General features: G+C 43.3%; 1 protein-coding gene across 1 annotated transcript in view; it reads right to left on the bottom strand.

Annotated features, from left to right (window-relative positions):
* Nucleotides 1-1,153: 1,153 nt before the first annotated feature.
* The window catches only part of LOC308126168 (connector enhancer of kinase suppressor of ras 3-like), a 39,538-nt gene continuing 19,094 nt past the window's right edge, over nucleotides 1,154-21,597 (bottom strand). Inside the window, exons 2-13 of the mRNA XM_080490340.1 lie at nucleotides 19,804-19,967; nucleotides 15,143-15,345; nucleotides 14,767-14,854; nucleotides 12,181-12,222; nucleotides 8,350-8,469; nucleotides 8,032-8,091; nucleotides 7,718-7,786; nucleotides 7,016-7,165; nucleotides 5,368-5,498; nucleotides 5,062-5,243; nucleotides 4,888-4,974; nucleotides 1,154-3,452 (exon numbers count right to left, since the gene is read on the bottom strand). Of these exons, the coding sequence (XP_080346466.1) occupies nucleotides 3,133-3,452; nucleotides 4,888-4,974; nucleotides 5,062-5,243; nucleotides 5,368-5,498; nucleotides 7,016-7,165; nucleotides 7,718-7,786; nucleotides 8,032-8,091; nucleotides 8,350-8,469; nucleotides 12,181-12,222; nucleotides 14,767-14,854; nucleotides 15,143-15,345; nucleotides 19,804-19,967 (1,616 nt within the window). The 3' untranslated portion in view covers nucleotides 1,154-3,132. The remainder of the gene's footprint in view (nucleotides 3,453-4,887; nucleotides 4,975-5,061; nucleotides 5,244-5,367; nucleotides 5,499-7,015; nucleotides 7,166-7,717; nucleotides 7,787-8,031; nucleotides 8,092-8,349; nucleotides 8,470-12,180; nucleotides 12,223-14,766; nucleotides 14,855-15,142; nucleotides 15,346-19,803; nucleotides 19,968-21,597) is intronic.

The following is a 21,597-nucleotide window of genomic DNA, read 5'->3' as shown; positions in this document are numbered from 1 at the left end:
AGTTGGACCAATGAGACCAAGTGAAATAGTTGGAAAGCTTTATAATATGACCCCTTTAATGTTGATCTGGTAAATCATAACTCAGGTTTGAAGGTTAAAGTCAGTATAAAGGGAAAATTAGCATATAATGAAAATGAGGTGTACATATGTTTATTTCTATTATAAGGATTTAAATCTGTTTATACTCTCACTTAACAGGGATTTATCTTTTATTTTGTTATCCTTGTTGGGACTAAAAGAAAAACCAAACTTGCTGCATTTTTCTTCTGAACGAAGAATAAATCACATCTTTTCAACCTTGCTTAACAAAATATATGTAAAACTATTTATATGATGTAGATTTCAAACAAATGTTAATAATTATATGTTTTATTAAAATGATCTTATCCAGCATTTTTAATTATAATAAAATATATATTGAGAAGTAGAAAATACTCCAGATTATTTGCAGAAATCTAAAAAAACTAAACACATTTATCTCCAATAATCTCTTATCAAAGTGTCAAAGCTCCTAAACACTATTTATCGATCATAAAAGCACAGAATCTGAACCGGAGTGATCAGAATTCAGAATTGATTCAACTGAAAGATTCAAGTTTTTCAAATCACCATCAGAAAGTATTCCTTCATGAAAAACCTCAAGTTTCCTTTCAAGAAAATTTGAAATAGCATAATTACAAATTCTATTCTGTTAAAATATCAAGAGTTCCTTAGATTTATAAACAGTGGATCCAGCACGGTTCCCTGAGGAACACCTTTAGAAGGATTTTCATTAAAAGGAGCCACAGAAAACAGTTTCCTGTAAAATAAATAAATACAGAAATGGAATTAAGTCTTTTTAAAACTGCCAAAATGTTGAGATCAAAAAAATGGTTGAAACATATCGGAACTGTTTAGAATTCTGTGAAGACGGCAAGACTTTTTGAATTTACCTCCATGACTTTAATATGAAGACAATAAAGGCTTCCTGGGTAATTTTCTCTCAGCTGGATTATTACGAGTCAGGTAATCTAACACAAACGGTTTTGGAATTATAAATTGCTGCAACACGACACTTTAAGCTCCTTTCATTTTGGAAGGACTTGAATTGAAACCCCCCCAAATCTTTACTAAACTCAAACTGGGACGATTTCACAGGAAGTGTAAATGCGATAACATTTCTCATAATCCTTTTATTCCATCCGGTATTTACACTTTACAGAGTACAGGAAAAAATAAACTCTTTATTAACATCAACCTGAAATACAGCATTGAAAATGGCCCACGTTGGTCAGGAAGCATTTATTACTGCGATATGTGGTAAAACACTTAAAATCTCTTCCATATTAATATATTGTTACTGCAAAGCTTCAGAAGAGTCTCGTAACATCAAACTCCAGAATAATCGGATAAAAGTGGAGAAATCACACATTGTTTGGTAAAAGTCTGAAATGCAGGGAAAGCATATTTACAAAGTGAAACATTTACAACCGGGAAGCACCTAACGGCTTCTGAGGTGCTCTGAAGTTTAACATCAACACTTTAAAAAACATTATATATATATATATTTATATATTTTAGAGCATTTCTGGTTTTTGTTATTTGCATAAGAAGAAATGTGAACCTTTAGAAAATAAAAACCAGCTTCATCTTCAGCAGATTTACAGTGAAAAAGAGGATTTTCAGCCTATTTAAGGAAGAAAAACAATGTGGGACAGAGAAGTGTAAATAGTTTCAGTGTAAAGTGTTCGGCGGGTCGGATTCGTCTCCAGTCATAAAGTTTGCAGTATTTCTTCAGACGTTTGCATCCTGGGGTGAAAAATATGAAGCGTTGAGGCTAAAAGAAGGTTTTTTCTTTCCAGAGTATTCGAGGCTCAGAGAGTTAAGATACAGGCTTCAGTCTGAAGCCATCATGTTTACCCACTAGGGGGCGACACTTCCATTCAGTCCTTGAACAGCAGCAGATTCATCTCGGCTGGAAGAAACTCAAGATTCATTCATCTGCAGTGAAGATCAACTGATTTACATCAAAAAGGCACAAAAAAACTAAACATTCTGGGAATTTTTCTGTTTTCTTTGACTCAGCTTTTCGCCCAGAACTGGTTATTTAACAATAATATAACAAAGCATTTAGCGTTTAGATTTAAGGCACTTCTGTATAATCAGGAAGGAGACTTTGTGACTTTACATTTAAAAACAGAATCCTAACTCCAGCTATAGTTCCCCGTCACAGACGTTGCGGTTCTTGTGCTTTGTTGGTATAAAGGCAGCCGCCGTGACCCAAAACAATCATTTGCTCCACAGACTGACAATTAAAATGAAGATATTTGAGTCATATTGAAACATTATCCTGTGTTTTACCTTTAGTTGTAGAGTACAAAACTCCATCATGCACATATAGTTTGATCTTAATGTGAATCCCAGACGTCAGATGAGAGTATCAAAGGGGAAAGCAAAACTTTTCATTCAGGTATGTAAAAGTTTTTGTGCTCAGAAAGACCACAGTGTAATGAGGTGTTTGTTTTTCTCTGTATTGAAATGTTCATGTTAAGTGGCTCCTAACCAAGTTAAATTAGTAAAAATCTGTCTTAAAAAATAGATTTTTTAGGGTGAGAACAGTTGCAGTTCAGCACATTCTTTATAATTGTTGAGAGACATTAATAATCCCTGTAGATTGAAACAAAAGGGGGATCGGGACGGTTCCCTGAGGAATGCCTTCAGAACCTTTTTTTCATTGATTTGTTCTGCATAGTACTTAGACACTGGGGCTGTTTGTGCTAAAATCAAACATTCCTATAAATATACTTTCTCTACAAATGTTTGTGCCAAAAGAATAAAAACATCAAACTTCAGGTGTAAATGAAATGAAATGAAAAGTAGTTAAGGTAACAGTGTTTAAGGTAACAGCTAACTCTCTGTTTCAGAGGGATCATGGTTTTGTTCACTCACGTCGTTCGGGTTTATTCTGAAACTAGATGAGCTTGACGGTCCTGAGGGGGACATGTTTTCACAGTCTGCGATCCTCAGCAGCATTTCATTACTTCCTGTTTCCAGCTTGCTGAGGGTGTTGAACCTGAAACTCACAGACCTCCGGCGAGTCGGGCCGAGAAGATAAAATCTCCTCTCCCAGATGAACTGAACTCTGACACCTCCTCAGTGGCTGAGCAGCCGGAGCCGAGCCAGCCAGCCGCTGAACAGCGAGCCGGACTGCTTGGTGACGGCCGGCGGAGCCGGAGAGACGGCGGCCGCGGTGGCGGCCGCGGCGGCCGCGGCGGGCTTCTTGGCCGTGGCCTCCTGGTACGGGATGGTGGCGGTGGTGTGCAGGTCGGCGCTGATGAAACACTGGCTGCCTCGGATGTGGTCCACGCCCCGGACCAGGGCGTGACCCCGGTAGGGCAGCGGGTAGCACGGCTCCTCCTCCGTGATGGTGCTGATCCCCTCGTTGCTCAGATATCGGTGCAGGACGTCCTGTCCTGCTTCAGAGGGCAGAGGTCAGACCAGGGACCCACACGTCATCACATAAACACTGCGACAGCAAAGAGACCGGGAAGGTTTTCAACCTGGAACATTTAACACCGCGGGGTCAAACCTTTCAGTCCAGAGGCCACAAACAGTCCGGTTTCATCCCCACCATGTAGAGTAGTGCCGTCAGAACCTTTTAATGTAAACCTTCTTCTTTGTTGTGGGGCTGGGTATCATGTGATGATCTTCACAATCACCACTAGAAATCCCTCCAATCTCAACATGAAGCCGATTGTTAATGCAAAATACAGAGAAATGTCCAGAAAACTTCTCCTCCAGCTGTTGCATTCTGGGTGTTTTTACAAACTCGCCCATGGGCCTCTCATGTTTGACACGCCCGGTTTAACACGTAGAGAGAGACGAGGATTGAACCACCAACCCACACTACTTTAAACCAGGGGTGTCAAACATAAAGCCCATGGGCCAATGGAAAGGAAATTGTAAAACAAATGACCAGAAATAACAATCTAACAGGGTTTTCTGGGACATTTCACTGTGATCTGCACCAGAATGTTTCATAAAAATGTACTTTATTTAGAGACTGTAGTGATTTTCTCTAGTACTTGTTTGATTTTTGTGAATTTATTACATATATTCTGCACCACAAGGACAAAATTTCAAGTTTAAATCTAAAAGTTATTATGGCACTGTTTTACCCACTCAAGATGAAAGTGGGATGTTTGTGGCCCCTGAACTAAAATGTGTTTGACACTCCTGGACTTTATTAAACAGAAAAGGAGTCTAGTAAAACTTTGATTTCCATCCATTCACTGGTGAAAGGATCCGTCATGCACATTTTTCTCGACCATCACATTTAAACAAAACTAAATCAATCCGGTAGCAACAGGGTTAATCTGTTAAAACCTGATCTGGTCAAATTGGTAGTAATATATTCCAATCGTAAAGAGAAAGATCTGTCTTGATCTGGTGTGAAGTGTCCGAGCTCTTCATGTCCTCAGGTTGAGTCTTCCTCGCTTGTTAAAACTTTCTGAAACTTGTTTGGTCACTTAATGGTACAATTAACTGATTCAGGTCTCAGTGGAAAACAGTCTTCCTCCTCATGTCCCCACATTGCTCATTAACATGCACACACACACACACACACACACACACACACACACACACACACACACACACACACACACACACACACACACACACACACACACACACACACACACACACACACACACACACACACACACACACACACACACACACACACACACACACACACACACACACACACACACACACACACACACACACACACACAGCTAAAATCAGCTCCACCGATGCTGCGGCAGCGTTCGGAGTTAATAATCGACCAGATAAAAATTCAGAGCACGCCGTGCGTCCTGTTAATGAGGCGGACAGACGCCTCACCTTTCCTCCCTCGCGCTCCGTGTCGGGACGACGTGTCCGAAGCGGCTGAAAACGCCTCCACGGGCATGGAGACGGGGCGAGGTTTACCTGGAGGTGGAGGGAAGGTGCAGGCAGCCGGGGTCACTGAGCTGTGAGGTCCCACGTTAAGACAGGCTGAGGTGGACGGGAACTTACAGCGTGCAGAGGAGCGCTGTCTGAGGCGCACCGGGATTGGCTGGCTGGGTTCGGGTTGGGGACCCATGGACAGTCTGTTGTCCTCCACAACAGCCGAGCGCCGCCGCACGTTTGCATCCAGACATGAGTTGGGAGACTTGGGACGCATTTTGACCAGGGGAGGGATGTTAATGTTCCCGTCTCTGAAAAGTAACGTTAAGACGGAAACATAATAGTGGAAACTTGTCAATTAATGAGTTAAATGTTAAAATATGTGCTTATAATTAATAAATAAATAAATAAATCAAAGGTATTTGGAGCTCTCACTTCGGGGCGTATGGTGCTGCAGGAGGTGGAGGGAGGTACAAATCCAAGATGGCCGTCTTGCCTCTCTTCCCCGAGGCGTCCGAGGATTCTCCCTGTCGAGATCTGTAAAGACCGGCATCTCCCTGAGAGGTCTGAGTCAAGACAGAGAGGAATTCTATTAGTTTTACACTACAGGATTAACCGCATTTGAAAGTATCAACATCGGAGCTGCACCGATACCAATACGAGTATCGAGCCCGGTACTGCACGAGGTACTCGTAAAAAGATCACCGATACAACCTGGCCAGTGTTACGTGACGTCATTTGTCAGCGGCAGGTGAACAAGAGAACAAGTCCTCTGTCTACATGTCCTCCGATTGTTAACGTTTATAGCATTTTTTCTTCTTCTTGTGTGTGATTTCATCGCAAAAAACAAATAACAGCACCCACTAGTGGTCCAACATGAAAATGACACCATTTTCAGTATTTCTGCCATTTCCGTGCAAAAGTTTTCAGAATGCTTCTGTGTAAAAACTGGAGCTAAAGATGAGTGAGACACTGATTGACAGTGAGCTCCGTCCCTCGGTCTACAGTCTACAGCAGGGGTGTCCAACCTCGGTCCTCCAGGGTCCCTGTCCTGCATGTTTTAGCTCCTCCCAGTTGCAACACACCTGATTGCAATGTTGGGCTCGTTATTGGGCTTTTTCATAACCTTGGTGATGACGTCATCATTCGATTTAGGTTTGTCGAAGCAGGACCGGGGTTGGAGACGCCTGGTCTACAGTTTGCAGAGAACAGGCCTGAGATAGACGCTACGCTGCCCGATGCGTACTGCAGACGAAGTCGTACACTGGAGCCTTTAAGGCTGTTCACTACAATATTCTTCACACATCATATGTGTATGAAGTACTGGCATTTAATAAGGACTCATATCGGTACTCTGTGTCGGCAAGTCGCTAAAGGTTAGTACTCGTACTTGTCCTTTAAAAAAGCGGTATCGGTGCATCCCTGATCGACGTTCCACAAAATCAACCCCAGGAAAAGCGTTTCATGGCTTGAGGAGGATTGATTGTTTTGCCCTGGATGAGGCCGAGGAGACGTCAGCGCCGCTCGATAACCTTTGCGGTGAATGACGCCGCGACTTCACTGTTGTTTTTGAAAGCTGAGATTAGAGCGTGAGCTCATCAGCTGAGCATATCTTCCCCAAACACACACATCCTGCACCTCTGTCAACACGCGGCCCCGAACGTGGCTCTTTGAAAGCACGATCGTCACATTGTGAACTCACATGTGAGTCTGATGTTTGGACTGTTTCCTTTCTTTTTCTTTCTCAGGAAAAGGGAAGAAGAAGGGTTTCATTGTTCGGCCTCGCTCCTCAGAGAAGCAGCGGACCGGGCGTTTTCTATTCCAGTCGCTAACAGGAGCAACTGAAAGCTACGGCGGGGGATTAAAAGCCCGCCAGGTGCAGCTCTGTCATGGAAACACGGCAGGACACTGCGAAGTCACACTGCTGAAGGTCTGAGGCCTCGAAAGCAATGGCGTCAAACACATGTCAGTTCAGGAGCCACAAACAAGTTCGATTTTAAAAAAGTTTCTTGTAGTTCTGCCCAAAAATCATCATAGAAAATAGCAGAAAACTAATGTTAGAAATGGCGTCTTGGCGGCTCACCTGCACGAGCGGCGGCCTCCAGCGCAGGTTTTTAAGTGGAGCGGGAGCGAAGCTGCCAGACGGTCCACACGGCCTCTTCTTCACCACCAGAGAGACGCTGCCAGACTCCGCCCGCAACACCTCCACCAGGTGCTTCAGCTGCCAGCCCACCTGCACCAATCACAGAGCAGAACTCAGAGGAAACACAATACGCTGATACGCATTACTAATGGGAGTGTTAATAACACACGCATTTGTATGGACGAGTTGGATTGTTATTATGATGACTGTCAAAATAAAACTACCAGGTCCTGGAGGACATGAAATATTGTTCATCCATCGACTGATCATGTGCAGAACAACGTTTTCAAAAACTTGCGTTTTCCCGCCCGTTTCCATGGAAACTAAATCGTAGTGGTTTCAAAAAGTTCTGGTTTCCCCATTTCCATGGAGACGGAGTCATAGGAGTTTCAAAATGTTGCTGTTGTCAACGTTTCCATGGAGACGAAGTGGGATCATTTAAAAAAATATCGTTCTCAATCGTTCCAAGCACCGTTGTGATGTGAACCGACGCCCAAAATGCAATGAAAGTTTTCTGTTTTCACTTGAAAAGGTGTCAAAGGAACCTTGAAGGTGAGAACTTCTCTGCTGGTCCCAGACCAACCTGAACTACTGATTCCCACCTCATTGAGTTTAAAAAAAAAAAGAGAGCCTGTGACTCACCACTGTTTGTTTGTTGACCTGAACGACTTCGTCTCCGGCGTGAATCCTCTGTGTTTTATCTGCAGGAGACTGAAGGACAGGCGGACAATCAGTGTGGACAGACACTGAGGCATCGGCACAAGCAGAGGACGCATCCATACGGTGAAGCTTTATTTCTTTTCAAAGTTCTCATCATTGGCAGTATGATCATCATCAAATCTATCAACATTCACTTTTAGTTAGAAATCTTCCCAGGAAAGACGCCTTTGTCTTGTTTTAACAGAACGAACATGATTTTTTTTAAAAAAGCAACACTTTGACGCTACACAACTCACGTTTTCTGTTGTTCCCGTGATGACGTGAAGCCCGTCGTAAGTGGATTTGATGTAAATCCCCTGGAGGATGCAGGGAGAAGCAGAGTTTATATATAAAGACATGCACCCAGAACTCTCCTACATAGATAGACCTCATGTGGTTCTCAACGTGGGCTTTTCCATTCTGGACCTCGGTGTGGTTCTGTTGCTTCACTGAACTACCCGTTAGTGTTTCTGAGGGGAAGTAGAGATGAACTGCGTCTTTTTCTTAACGGCAGCGTCTCACGGCGGCGTCTATCCAGACTTTAATTTTCTTTTTTTCGAGCTATGTGAACTCACCAGTCCCTCTCCGGGCCTGATGTTGGTGATGTGGACCTCCTCCAGACGCGACGTCTCGGTCTTCGATGGGTCCGACGTTGCCTGGATAGTCCTCTCACAGATACTGTTTAAAGCTCGAGACTGAAACACGCAGGAGAGAAAAGAAAATAACCAATAAATCCGTCCCTGAACTCTTCTAGCGGTTGAATTCTTTGTTTCCACTGGAGGCAACGACCACTGCTACAAACAGCTCGTTAGAATGTAACAGCAACAAGTTAGAACCTGACCGATAGTCTGGATTTATCATATCAACTCTGCCAACTGAAGTTTCAAATTGATTAAAACTTCTGCTAACATCCAGATCATGGAGCATCTTCCTTCAAGAGTGTGCAAAGCAGTAACCAAAGCAAAGGGTGTGTACTTTGAAGAAATGCATGTATAAAGTATTTTTGGAGTTATTTCACTCTTTATTTACTACATAATTCCACGTGTGTTCCTTCGTAGTTTTGAAGCCTTCAGTGAGATTCTACAAAGTAAACCGTCAAGTTAAGAAAGAAAAGACATGGAGTGAGAGTGTATGTCCAAATACTTGACTGCTGGTGAAGATTACAGGAGAAAAGTAGAACGGGCACTCGGTAGAGCGCGGAAACCGAGTTAGCATCGCTAGCGTGATAGCCGTTAGCTCACATTGATGCTAACTAGCCTGTCAGGTAGCAACATCACTTTGTGAAACACGCAGATAATCACTACCCACGTCAACGCGCTCACACCGGTGTTTCTGGGTACTTGCCTAAACTTAAACATCTACCGCGAGCTCCGGAGCGTCTCCATGGCGACAGACGCTGATCTCCTCCATGAGGTACCTCTCCTATCTGCTTTGTATGGGACTTTTTTTTTTTTTTTTTTTTTCCGGTTTATTGGGATTTCTTTGGAACAGTTGCCATAAACATCCCAAAATCGAATCGATTGATCAATGGATGATGACAAATCATCACTGAAGATTTCACGCAAGTTGGATTAATAGTTCTCGCAACGTATATACATAAATACAAACCAATAAATAAATACATGAAGACAAAAGCATAACCTTCCCCCAACGGCGAAGGTGAATATAGAGACACGTACCTGCCAAACAAGAACTATTAATAAGCTCTCTTTGTAAATAGTGTCTGTTGTGTTTTCTGGTACTCGGTGTGGAATTCTGTTGAGCCTGTACTTAATAATATTATAATCATTTTTTATCTCGTCTTATTTGACATTTAACTTTCTGTATGTTCTATTCTGCATGGAGCAACAATAAATGAATTTCTTTTCTATTATTAGTATTCTTTTATTAAGGAATAAAATGTCTCATTTTTGACATTACATACGTTGTCGATGTTTTGCTTTCTGTAAAAGAGGAAGGCAGTGGCGCTTTATTTCTCCCAGAATGACTTTAAAATGCTGAATCACGAAGCCGGTACAGCACTAAAGCCGTCTGGCCCTGACCTGCGACCTTTCAGTGGAACAGGAAGAGAAAACAATAGACTTGACGAGCCGCCACATGATAGCACGGCGTCGCACGGCGTCTCTAAACATGGCTGAAGCTGCTGGAGGTGTTGTGGCTGCTGCAGGATCCTGAGGCCCGACTGAACCGAGCCACTGAGCCCTGGAGCTCCGGGTTCACAGGAAAACACAAACGGGCAGGAAATTACAAGTAAACCAGGAAAACACACTCCCCCGGAGAGATAATTAGTCCAGCTCCTTCTGTTGGCCTCCAACTTTAGTTTCTTTAGCTTCAAGCTTCAGCTCAGCATGCGAATCCTGTCCAGGCTTTATTTATCCCTAAACTCCTTAAACATGCCAAAACTCATGAAACGTGACGCTGCTCCTCCAACATGTGGCAATGCTGCGAAGATAAGATCAAACTATTCACACTTCTTTAACAGCTTTCATACTTCTTGTCTTTTTGTTTTCATTCGATTTTTCATTCGATGTCGCAACGTTAAAACCTTTTCTTTGTTGGTGGCGAAAGTATTCGAGATGAAGAGGTTCGGCTTTTCACAAAAACGGCTGTAGAAAATAACAATCTCAACATGAAGCCAATTTTAATGAAGGCTTCAGGTGCAAAGTACAGTGAAGTGTCCAAAATAATAACATTTCATTCTGGGTGTTTTTACAAACTCACCCTGACAGTCTGGCTTTGAGGCTAATGCTAGTTTGCAATCTTTCATAGCAGCATCATCGATATCGCAGCTCGGGCCTCAGTGTCGCTACGCTTAAGAAATCTGTTATACAATTTGCGTGGTTGGTTTGACCGGATTGGAGCCTCTTGCGGGGCCGGTTTTGGCCCACGGGCCTGATGTTTGACACCCCTGCACCTTCAGAACGACTGCAGGTGAAGTTAATCCAAAAACAACCATCATGTGGCAAACTGTGAGCGGATGTGGGGCAGCAGAACCAGGATTAGTGGCTTCCTGGTGTCGGTGATTACATGAGCTCCAGAGCACAAAGTGAACATCCAATTATGACTTTTCTGTTCTAAACATGTCCGCCCAGAGATCCAGTGGTCAGGACTCTGGTCCAAAAAGAAAGAATGTTCCCCGGTTTGAGTCTGGGTTGGGCTCGTGGGCCTTTTCGTGTGGATTTCATAGCATCTCCCCTGTGGATACGTGGGTTTTCTGTGGGTACCCTGGTTTCCTCACACAGACCCAAAACATGCATTTGAGTTTAACTGGTGATCGTCTCCAAAGGCTCTGCTGAGCTGGACACAATAACCCGGGAGTTTGATGGACGGATACTTAAACCATTTCAAACTCTGCAATCCAGTGATATTATTCTAGGTACTTATCATCCAGCTCCACTGACGAGCATGAGAAATGGTCTGAGAAAGAGGATCTCTCCTTAGGGATGCGGTTTAAACGCTACTGCAGCTTTATAAAGTCACTTACGTTTGTTTTCATACTTTTAATGTGGCGCTTTCTTGGTAATCATTTATGGAGCCGAACTGACAACAGGAGGAGTAGCTGAGGTCAAAATGTCTCATTACTACACTCCACATTCAAATATTGGACTAATCGAGGTACAACAGTTTTCTACACGATAATAATTTAAAAAAGATTTTCAGACACTAAAGCGTCACCATAATTAGGAAACTGTCACTACCGGATCAACAACCAGTTTGGGCTGCGGTGACAACTTGACAGAGACATTTCAGGAATTTAAATCAGATTAATCATGATGATATCAATCTGCGCCCATTTTGACAACTCTAGTACTAATTTATTTAATTTGTTTTGCGACCTGGTGTGAATACAAAACCACCATCCATTCTAAATTTGGGATGACGATTTAAGGCGTTCCTTCGGAAAAGTTCTTCAATAAAAATTATGTAAAAAAAAAAAAAAAGCTTGTTTAAAAACTGGAAGTGAGAATAAAACGTCAGTGAATCTCGGCTGAACTCTGGGAACAACGGCGTTACCAACAGGATGTGTTATCTAAGACAGGAAGTGGATGCTCCCGAGCTGAATAAACAAACCTGCAGCCACACACACACACACACACACACACACACACACACACACACACACACACACACACACACACACACACACACACACACACACACACACACACACACACACACACACACACACACACACACACACACACACACACACACACACACACACACACACACACACACACACACACACACACACACACACACACACACACACACACACAACATCACGGGGCGCCTGTTGCAGGACAGGAAGTGGAAATGTGTTCCTGTACATGTGCTTTCCATTATCTCCTCTGTGTGTTCTTGCATACGGAGGGGAAAAAAAGCAAAAAAAAAGCAGCACTCACCACCTCCAGGATCTTCTCCTCCATCTCATAAACTGTACAGTCCTGCAATTAAAAGAGACACTTGGATTCAGGCAACACACCCAGCAAACAGTTCAGCAACTGTCAAACACCAGAAATGTTTTAGTTGAGCGAGAGGAAAAGACCACACCTTCTTTACTGGAGCAGAACATCAGATAGTTGAACTTTAGAAGCACAAAATCCTCTCAGATTATCCTCACTGATAAGCGTTAATGGCTGGACGGAGTTCTTTCTACGTGCTGCTGCTGCGCATGGCGCCGCGGCTGTAGTAAACAGTTGTTGTGCACATGCTCAGTCGATGATTCAGATTGAAGATTGAGGATTGTAGAGAGCTGCTCTCTTGCAACATTTGTCCATTATTTTCTCACCATTTTCATTTTCTGACCTTGGAAAGCCAAAATGCCGCCACGCCTCTTAATTAGAAAACTTTTGAAATGGCAAAGAACTTGAATCAAAATCCACAAGTGTTGAAACAAAGATCTGCCCCGATGGTCTGGTCGCTCTGCGCGTGAGGAAGGACGTCGAACATGAAGGACGTTCATCAAAGAAGGGAAGCATCTCTGCTCAAAAACAAAATGCCAAACGAGACTGCGTCCTCAGCTGTTTGCACTTCGATGCATTTTCTATTAAACCGACTTAATTTGTCACACATTTGTATTGATTTTATTTTAACTGTCTCGCAATTCATCGTTTCATCTTCAGCTTTAAACGTTTCTTTGTTGTGGCGCAGAGTATAAGCCAACTTTAATGAAACCTTTTGGTGCAAAACACAATGCAACAGCTAGACAAAGTTTTTTGGACATTTCATTATGTTTTTTTTTTTTTTTTTACCAACTCCCCCTGACTCCCCCCAGTTTGCCGTCTCTCATGGCAGCATCACTGACGTCTCAGCTCGGGTCTCAGTGTTGAGTTGCTACTCTCGCTATGTCTGTTGTGCATTAAACTCCTCTCGTTACACAGAAAGGGCAAAGTGGAACGCGACGACGACGACGACGACGTGTCTGGATTTTTAACAGATGAATGGTGATAAGATCATGAATCATGAATAAGATCGACTCAATAAAAACAACTTCAATCAGTAAAACGGCTCAAACGGGGAAACGAGCTGATTGACAAAAGGACGAACCGAAGGTTTCCTGAACGCGGTACAACAAAACAGGCAAACAACCACAATTCAGCCAGATTACCCTGTTCTGTGTCTCATTGGGGTTTTTTATTCCCATGAATACACAGAGGGATTATCTTTTCCCTGCTGCCGTCTTTCATTAAGAGACGTCACCAATTGATAATTGTGAAACTACTATCGTGTGTTTGGAAACACACACACACACACACACACACACACACACACACACACACACACACACACACACACACACACACACACACACACACACACACACACACACACACACACACACACACACACACACACACACACACACACACACACACACACACACACACACACACACACACACACACACACACACACACACACACACACACTGAATACCGCAGAAGCCAAAGCTCCCGCTGGCAGAGATCCTGTTCAGGAGTCCGCGCCGTGCCTGTGATGAACGCAGGAAGCCGAGAGGAGAGAAAGGAACCGGCGAAGAAAACAAATATTTGAGAAATGACAGCGTGCGGGAGAGCGAAACCGGAGGGAGGGGAATCGAGAGGACTCCTCCCGCGGTGGGAGAAATAACAGCTCGCCGCAAACGCGCTGACGGGACGACTGTACGACGGGGAGGACGGGCGGCGCCTCGGTAACGCTGCAGGGAGGCCACATGGTGCAGAAAGCTGCAAGCTTTCACTGTGCGCCGCTCGCTTTTACAAACTTCCTCCAACGCCACAAGCAAGTTTGGCCAAAACGGTAAAAAAAAACAAAAAAACATTGCAGCTAATTAATGTGCAGCATTGTGAAAGTAATGGCAGAAATACTGAATATTTAATTTGATCCTCAGTCTTTGTAAATAACATGTGGAACAGATCAGACAGAAATCTGTTTTGGCTTAAAGCAACAAGCTTTTTTAGTTCAACGAAATTTGACTGAAAAGAAAAATATACACATGTTGTCCTTTAAGATATAATCTAAAATAAACTAAATAATCCTGCGGTCTGTCGTGTCACAATATATAAATATAATAATGCAGGAGACGACCTTTCCCACTGGTTTAGAGTTCAAACTGAAAAATGTTTGTTGCTTGTTTGTGTTTACACTGAGCTGTGAAAGGGATTCATCATCAAATGCCTTTTGAGCAAGTAAACAGGGGTTATCGACTGTCTTCATCATCATCATCGTCATCAAAGCTGGAATATAAACAAACAGACTGCACAGCGGCACACAGACGCATCTCAACGAGTTTTCAATACGACGGTGGAGCGAAAATCACTGAACATCCAGAGTGCAACATTTTGAAAATGTTATTGTAAAAAAAAAAATCTCGGATGCAACCCGGCGACTTCTTATGTGACGTCATCGGTCAGCATGTGGCAGCATTTACACGGGAACCGGCTTCTCTGATGAGCAGCTTTGGTGCAGGTGGGGTTCTGGTCGCTCCTCACCTTCTGCACGGTGGAGGTGAGCTCCAGACACAGCTGGATGATCCTGCTCTTGGTGGACGTCAAGTCGCCGGCGCCGGTCAGCGGGGTCCTGGAACAACGAGAGAAGGTCGTTTGCAGTTTGGCTCAGACTCAGATTCTTGGGGTTTCAGGCGCGCGGCGTGACACACATCAGCTGTCAGGTGTGTGCTGTGGGCGTCGCCGTTTGTGTGGAACAGCCGCAGAGAAAGAGGAATGTTCTTCAAGCCGATACAAGCTGAGCCAACCTCCAACCCGCTCACACAGCTGACAGACGTTCACCCCATAAAACCCTCCACCATTTGAAAGTACGTTTCACGAGTGAAAAGCAGCGGCGAAGCTTTAATGACTCGTCGGGTACCTGTCCAGCCAGGCCAGCAGACTCTTGGCGGCGCCGATCAGCTCGACCACGGCGGTGAGGAACTCGTTGGTGGGCTGATGGGAGTTCTTGCTGTGGTAGGCGGGGTTCTTCCTGCGCTGCGACACGGCCAGGTTCAGGTTGTGGTGGGCCGCCCTCATCTTCCCCACCAGCGCCTTCAGGTTGTCCGACTCCACGCCGTAGTTCTGCGGAAAGGTTCAATGGTGGTGTTACGTTCAAAATTTTGCACTTTTCTGAAACGAAAACGCAAAAAAACGATGCGAGACGGCCCCGGTGCAAATCCAGCCAGGTGTGTGGAGTTTGTAGGTTCTCCCTGTGTGTGCGTGGGTTTCCTCTGGGTACCCCGGTACTCCTCCCACAGTCGCCAAAAACATGTACCGTGGGTCCCTGAGCAGGAGCCTCGGTCCCTCATCTGGTCATAAATGCCCGAAGGGGATCAACTCAGTTGGTATAATAGATAGAATAAAATGAACGTTGTCGTGTAAACCAGGTTAAAAAGTTTTACCCTGAGAATTATTTTCAAAAATTTCCATTTTCAGTGGCTCCGAGCAGCGTTGTCATATAAACGGACGACAGCCAAACGGAGACGGGATTTATACAGTTTTTACTTGAAAACGTGTAAACAGGCTTCTAAAGCTCCTACAGAAGAGAAAACAGCTGTTAGTGTCGTTTAATGTCTTTATGGTGACGAAACAAGCTTTTCTGTTGTGCGACATCAAGATTAAGAAGAGAAAAATAAACTTTACGTGAAAAGTTCTGACAATCGTGTTTAACAACAAGTGTCACGGACAAAGTCTCCAAACACTGGGTGGAATGGGTAAAAAAAAGGAAACATCTTTTAGAGTTTTCCAATTGGATTTGAAAGCGTTGTTGTGAAAAATCACACTGTGGGATGACAGGAGAGAATTTATGGACGCACACACACACACACACACACACACACACACACACACACACACACACACACACACACACACACACACACACACACACACACACACACACACACACACACACACACACACACACACACACACACACACACACACACACACACACACACACACACACACACACACACACCAGGTTAAATTACAGTAAATATGAGCTGTCGAGTTGAAGCCAAACTTCAGTTACTTGGGTAGTTACTGAATGTAATGAGTTACTTCTACTTAAAATGAGAAGTAATTAGTTACTTGGAGAACTTCCTCTTGCATTCCTCAGTTGTAATAATGTGCTATTCTAGTGTTTCTCTGTCACATTAGTTACATCAGTTAGTGGGAGGAAGATGCTCTATAATCTGGATGTTAGATTAAATAACACCAGGAGGAAGATGCTCTATAATCTGGATGTTAGATTAAATAACACCAGGAGGAAGATCCTCTATAATCTGGATGTTAGATGAAATAACACCAGGAGGAAGATCCTCTATAATCTGGATGTTAGATTAAATAACACCAGGAGGAAGATGCTCTATAATCTGGATGTTAAGATTAAATAACACCAGGAGGAAGATGCTCTATAATCTGGATGTTAGATTAAATAACACCAGGAGGAAGATGCTCTATAATCTGGATGTTAGATTAAATAACACCAGGAGGAAGATCCTCTATAATCTGGATGTTAGATTAAATAACACCAGGAGGAAGATGCTCTATAATCTGGATGTTAGATTAAATAACACCAGGAGGAAGATCCTCTATAATCTGGATGTTAGATGAAATAACACCAGGAGGAAGATCCTCTATAATCTGGATGTTAGATTAAATAACACCAGGAGGAAGATGCTCTATAATCTGGATGTTAAGATTAAATAACACCAGGAGGAAGATGCTCTATAATCTGGATGTTAGATTAAATAACACCAGGAGGAAGATGCTCTATAATCTGGATGTTAGATTAAATAACACCAGGAGGAAGATGCCCTATAATCTGGATGTTAGATTAAATAACACCAGGAGGAAGATGCTCTATAATCTGGATGTTAGATTAAATAACACCAGGAGCAAGATGCTCTATAATCTGGATGTTAAGATTAAATAACACCAGGAGGAAGGTGCTCTATAATCTGGATGTTAGATTAAATAACACCAGAAGGAAGATGCTCTATAATCTGGATGTTAGATTAAATAACACCAGGAGGAAGATGCTCTATAATCTGGATGTTAGATTAAATAACACCAGGAGGAAGATGCCCTATAATCTGGATGTTAGATTAAATAACACCAGGAAGAAGATGCCCTATAATCTGGATGTTAGATTAAATAATACCAGGAGCAAGATGCTCTATAATCTGGCTAATCCAGCTACTAATACAACATTCCACAGAGTGGGATTTATTTCATATTGCTGACGGGATTAATGGAGTTCAGTGAGATTGCTTCACATCTGTAGTTAAAGATGACTCGGTGTTACCAAGTGCAGACGTCAGCGTTTCGCCGTCTTGCTGAATAACTGACGGACGTGTCGGTGCTGTGGAGGTCTTTTCCTGCGTGAGGCAGATTGAAGCAGGAAACAGATGGTGGAGCCCCCCCACTAGTCTGAGAGACCCCACACCCCTTCCTCTGACACACACACACACACACACACACACACACACACACACACACACACACACACACACACACACACACACACACACACACACACACACACACACACACACACACACACACACACACACACACACACACACACACACACGATACCCTGAGCATGAGCCTGTAATACATGAGCAGCTCCTCTGTCTAATACCTGTCAGGACGTTGGAAGTGTATCTTCGCTCGCCAATCCTCACTTCATAAATCACTTTCTTTCAACAAGTGCTCGCGTCCAGATTATAGAGTGAAAATGCAACAATACACCCTCAAGGACGATTAAAACTACTTTAAAACTAGCAAGTAATAACAAGTGAGTACTGTACAGTATCAAGCGTGTAAAGGTCCAAACCTCAGCTGCTCTTTACTCTCTCAGTAAGTCTACACGCGCAGCTGGAAGCTGATCGACTTCACTCAAAATAATATCCCCTCTTTATTTGCGACACGCCGTGTCGTCGTGTTCTGGGCTGACTTTTACTGCCCAGACTGGACATCAGAATAAGTGATTTAGCGGGGATGGATGGAGTGACTTTAAACAGTGGGAGCAGATATAGTGGGTTCGAAGTGCCAGCTGTGGCACTTTTATTTCCACCGTTTGTTTGCGGGCGGACAGACGAGAGTCAGTCTCCATTCAAAACGGCTGCCGGAGCCCTTTTCAGTGGAGTTGCACCATTAAAGCTCAGCACGGACTGTAAATCCTCCTTTTCAGGGCCACGCAGACAGTCGCAGCTCATAAACAGCTGACTGAGGGGCTCTGTGCACTTTAACGGGACCAAACAGGAACTTCCTTGGTTGAAAGGAGTTTTTGTTTATGGGGAGACCTCGGCAGAGTTATGATCTTTAAAATGTATTTTTTTAACCGTGTCACTGCTGTTAAGAGTGACTGGATTCAGAAAACACCTGAAGGAAATTTAGCAGTTTCCCACAACTGCTTTAAACAATGTATTACCAACTTCTTACGGTGTAAATTTTAATTACTTACAGTGCACAGTATGAGCAGACTTCTACTTAAAATTACAGTTACATTGATAAGGTAGACACTAAGGCTGTTTTTGCATTTTTGTTTCAGAAAAGTTTCACGTTTACACAGCAACGTTTTGAAAACCAAGTCCGTTTCCACTGCAACAGTAGAAAAGCCGAAAACTGAATAGTTTTCATGTTGTTTGTTGTTGTAATGAAGCCACACACACACACGTAGTAGGGAATGATCCACTGTAAACACTAACGATGAGAGAACACAGACATTCTCATGGTTATTAAGGTGACTGTCAAAATAAAACTACCAAGTCCAGGAGAATATGGACTGGGAGTCATGACACTGTGGAGGAAACCTTGTTCTGATTGTCTCTACTGAGGATGAGCAGGACAACCAGTTACTACAGCTGTGGTGTGCATGTGCAGTAGCAACGCTTCAGAGAAGTTGTTTTCCCCCCGTTGTCACGGCGATGGAGTCTGAGCATTTGGAAAAGTTGCGTTTTCCCCCCGTTGCCAAGGAGACAGAGTGTTTTCAAAAAGTTGCATCTTCGCCAGCTTCCAAGAAGTCAGAGTGTTTTGAAAAAGTTGCGTTTTCCCCGTTTCCACGGAGACGGATCGTTTTCAAAAAGTTCCACCTTGTTAGGCATTCTCCAAAAGTTGTGTTTTACCGTTTCCATGGAAACGGAGAAGAAGCGTATTCAAAAAGTCGTGTTTTCAGTGACTGCAAGCACCGTTGTCGTGTAAAGGGACAGCCAAACGTTTTCAGGTTTCACTGGAGACCATGAGCAGGAAGGGTCTGCTGTTCTTTGACGGGAGTTTCAGAAGAAACGATGGTTCGTCTCTAAAAGGCCTCAGACTGAGTAAAAGCAGACCTGTGGGCGTTTTGCCAGTTTTTACAGAAGCTTTAACGCGGAGTGTTTTTATATCGTTCACATCAGCACATTCCCTGGCCCAGCAGGAGCCGCAGCGATCAGACCGACGTGCTGGAAATGAAGCAACGTGTCACGTCTGACGCACAAATTCAACAAAGGAGGATCTTCAAGAAGCGTCCAGACGTCCTAAGTCACTGACCAGAGCACAGAGCAGGTCCACGGCCTCCAGGACCAGCTCCTGGTGTCCCACCCGCGCCAGGCCCAGAGACAGCAGCTCCTGGTGGGACATCCTGAGCAGCTTCTCACCGTCCACCTGCTGCCGCTGGAAGGACGGGACGTACTGCTGCAGGCTGTCGTCCAGACCTGAGACACACACACACACACAACCACAGGGAAGACCATGAAGGACATCTGCACCTGCTTAGGGGGTTTAGAAGAGTCATTAGGACAAGATAAGAACAAACTTTATTAATCTCACATGGGGAAATTCAGTCAGGCACAACATTGCACAAATAGAGACAGATAGGATAGTTGCACACAAGAGAATAGATTTACATAGAAAAGAAACTCAAGAGTGAAGAGAAGTGTGTCACAATCCAACAGAAGTCTACACTCCTGTTTACATCAGAGGTGTCAGGTTAGTTCAGCGGCTCCATACAGACAAGTTTCATCTTGAGTGGACCAGACTGGTAAAATAGTGCCAAAATAACCTACAGAATGAAACTTTAAGGTGTCTCTCTGCTGTGTCGCAAGAACCAAACAAATACTACTGAAAACTACTACAATCTCAACATGAAGCCCGTTTCAATGGAACCTTCTGGTGCAAAATGAAGTGAAAAACTTCTCCTATAACTGTTGCATTCTGGGTGTTTTTACAAACTCTCCACTGACAGCACGGCTTTGAGGCTAATGATGGTTTGATAGCTCTCATGGCAGCGTCACTGATATCTCAGCTCGGGTCTCAGTGTTCTGTTGGTACTCTTAAGAAATTTGTTTAAAAAAAATAAAATAAAATAAAAAATTAAATCTATGTTTTTCTTGAAATGTTTACATTTCTCTTGGTGTTTTGGCCGATTGGAGCCTCCAGTAGGCTGTTTTGACCCACAGGCCTTACGTTTGATGCCCCTGCGCCACAAAAACCACATACAGCCTGTATTATATATGTCAACTGGGTTGGATTGTGACATCACGCCATATTAACCTGTAAATATCCAAATAATTTGTATATTTTGTTCACTGCAAAAATGTGGGATAAAAAAATAGCTTACTTGCAGTTTGATATGAGGCAATTATATTAAATTCTTATCTAATCTATTTTGCAAAGTGCTTAAACATCAGTACAGTTATAAACAGTCATAATATTTCCGTAGATTTTACAGAATAATCTGATAAAGCTATTTATTTCTACAGTAGGAGGTTTACCTCCTACTTAATAAAGGTATATGGACATCCAGATGGATGTCTACTGATAAAGGGAATTAAAAAGAGACTCTGCAGGCGATATATATATATATATATATATATATATATATACACACACACACACCGGTAAATCAATAAATGATCCTGGTTTATCTGAACAACCGTTACTGTCTCTTTAAGAAGGCAGATTCTACAGCTGAGTAAACGATACTGAGAGTGTCTTCTCTTGGTTTCAGCCTCTATTCTTCTGATGCATTCGAGTTTGACAGCAAACACAGCTGCTGAGTAAACACCGACTTATTGGCTTTCACTCCATCGCAGTGACCATGAATCTGACACCTTAAAGGACCAAATTCAGCTTTTCTGCTCACGCGGGGACTTTAATGTTCCCCTGATAGTAGAGAACAATGAAAAAAAAACACATTTATAAATATATAAATTTGTACAATAATTAGCGTTAACAGTAACGGTGCCTCCATCTTTTCACACTTTAATAAATCCGTCCTCCAGAAGCGAGACACGGCTGGCTGCAGAGGCGCCGTTCTGCGCTCGACCCTGACCCGTGACCTCT

Source organism: Lipophrys pholis (assembly GCF_963383615.2).
Source record: "Lipophrys pholis genome assembly, chromosome: 21".
Taxonomy (NCBI): domain Eukaryota; kingdom Metazoa; phylum Chordata; class Actinopteri; order Blenniiformes; family Blenniidae; genus Lipophrys; species Lipophrys pholis.
This window is presented reverse-complemented; position numbering and strand designations above follow the sequence as displayed.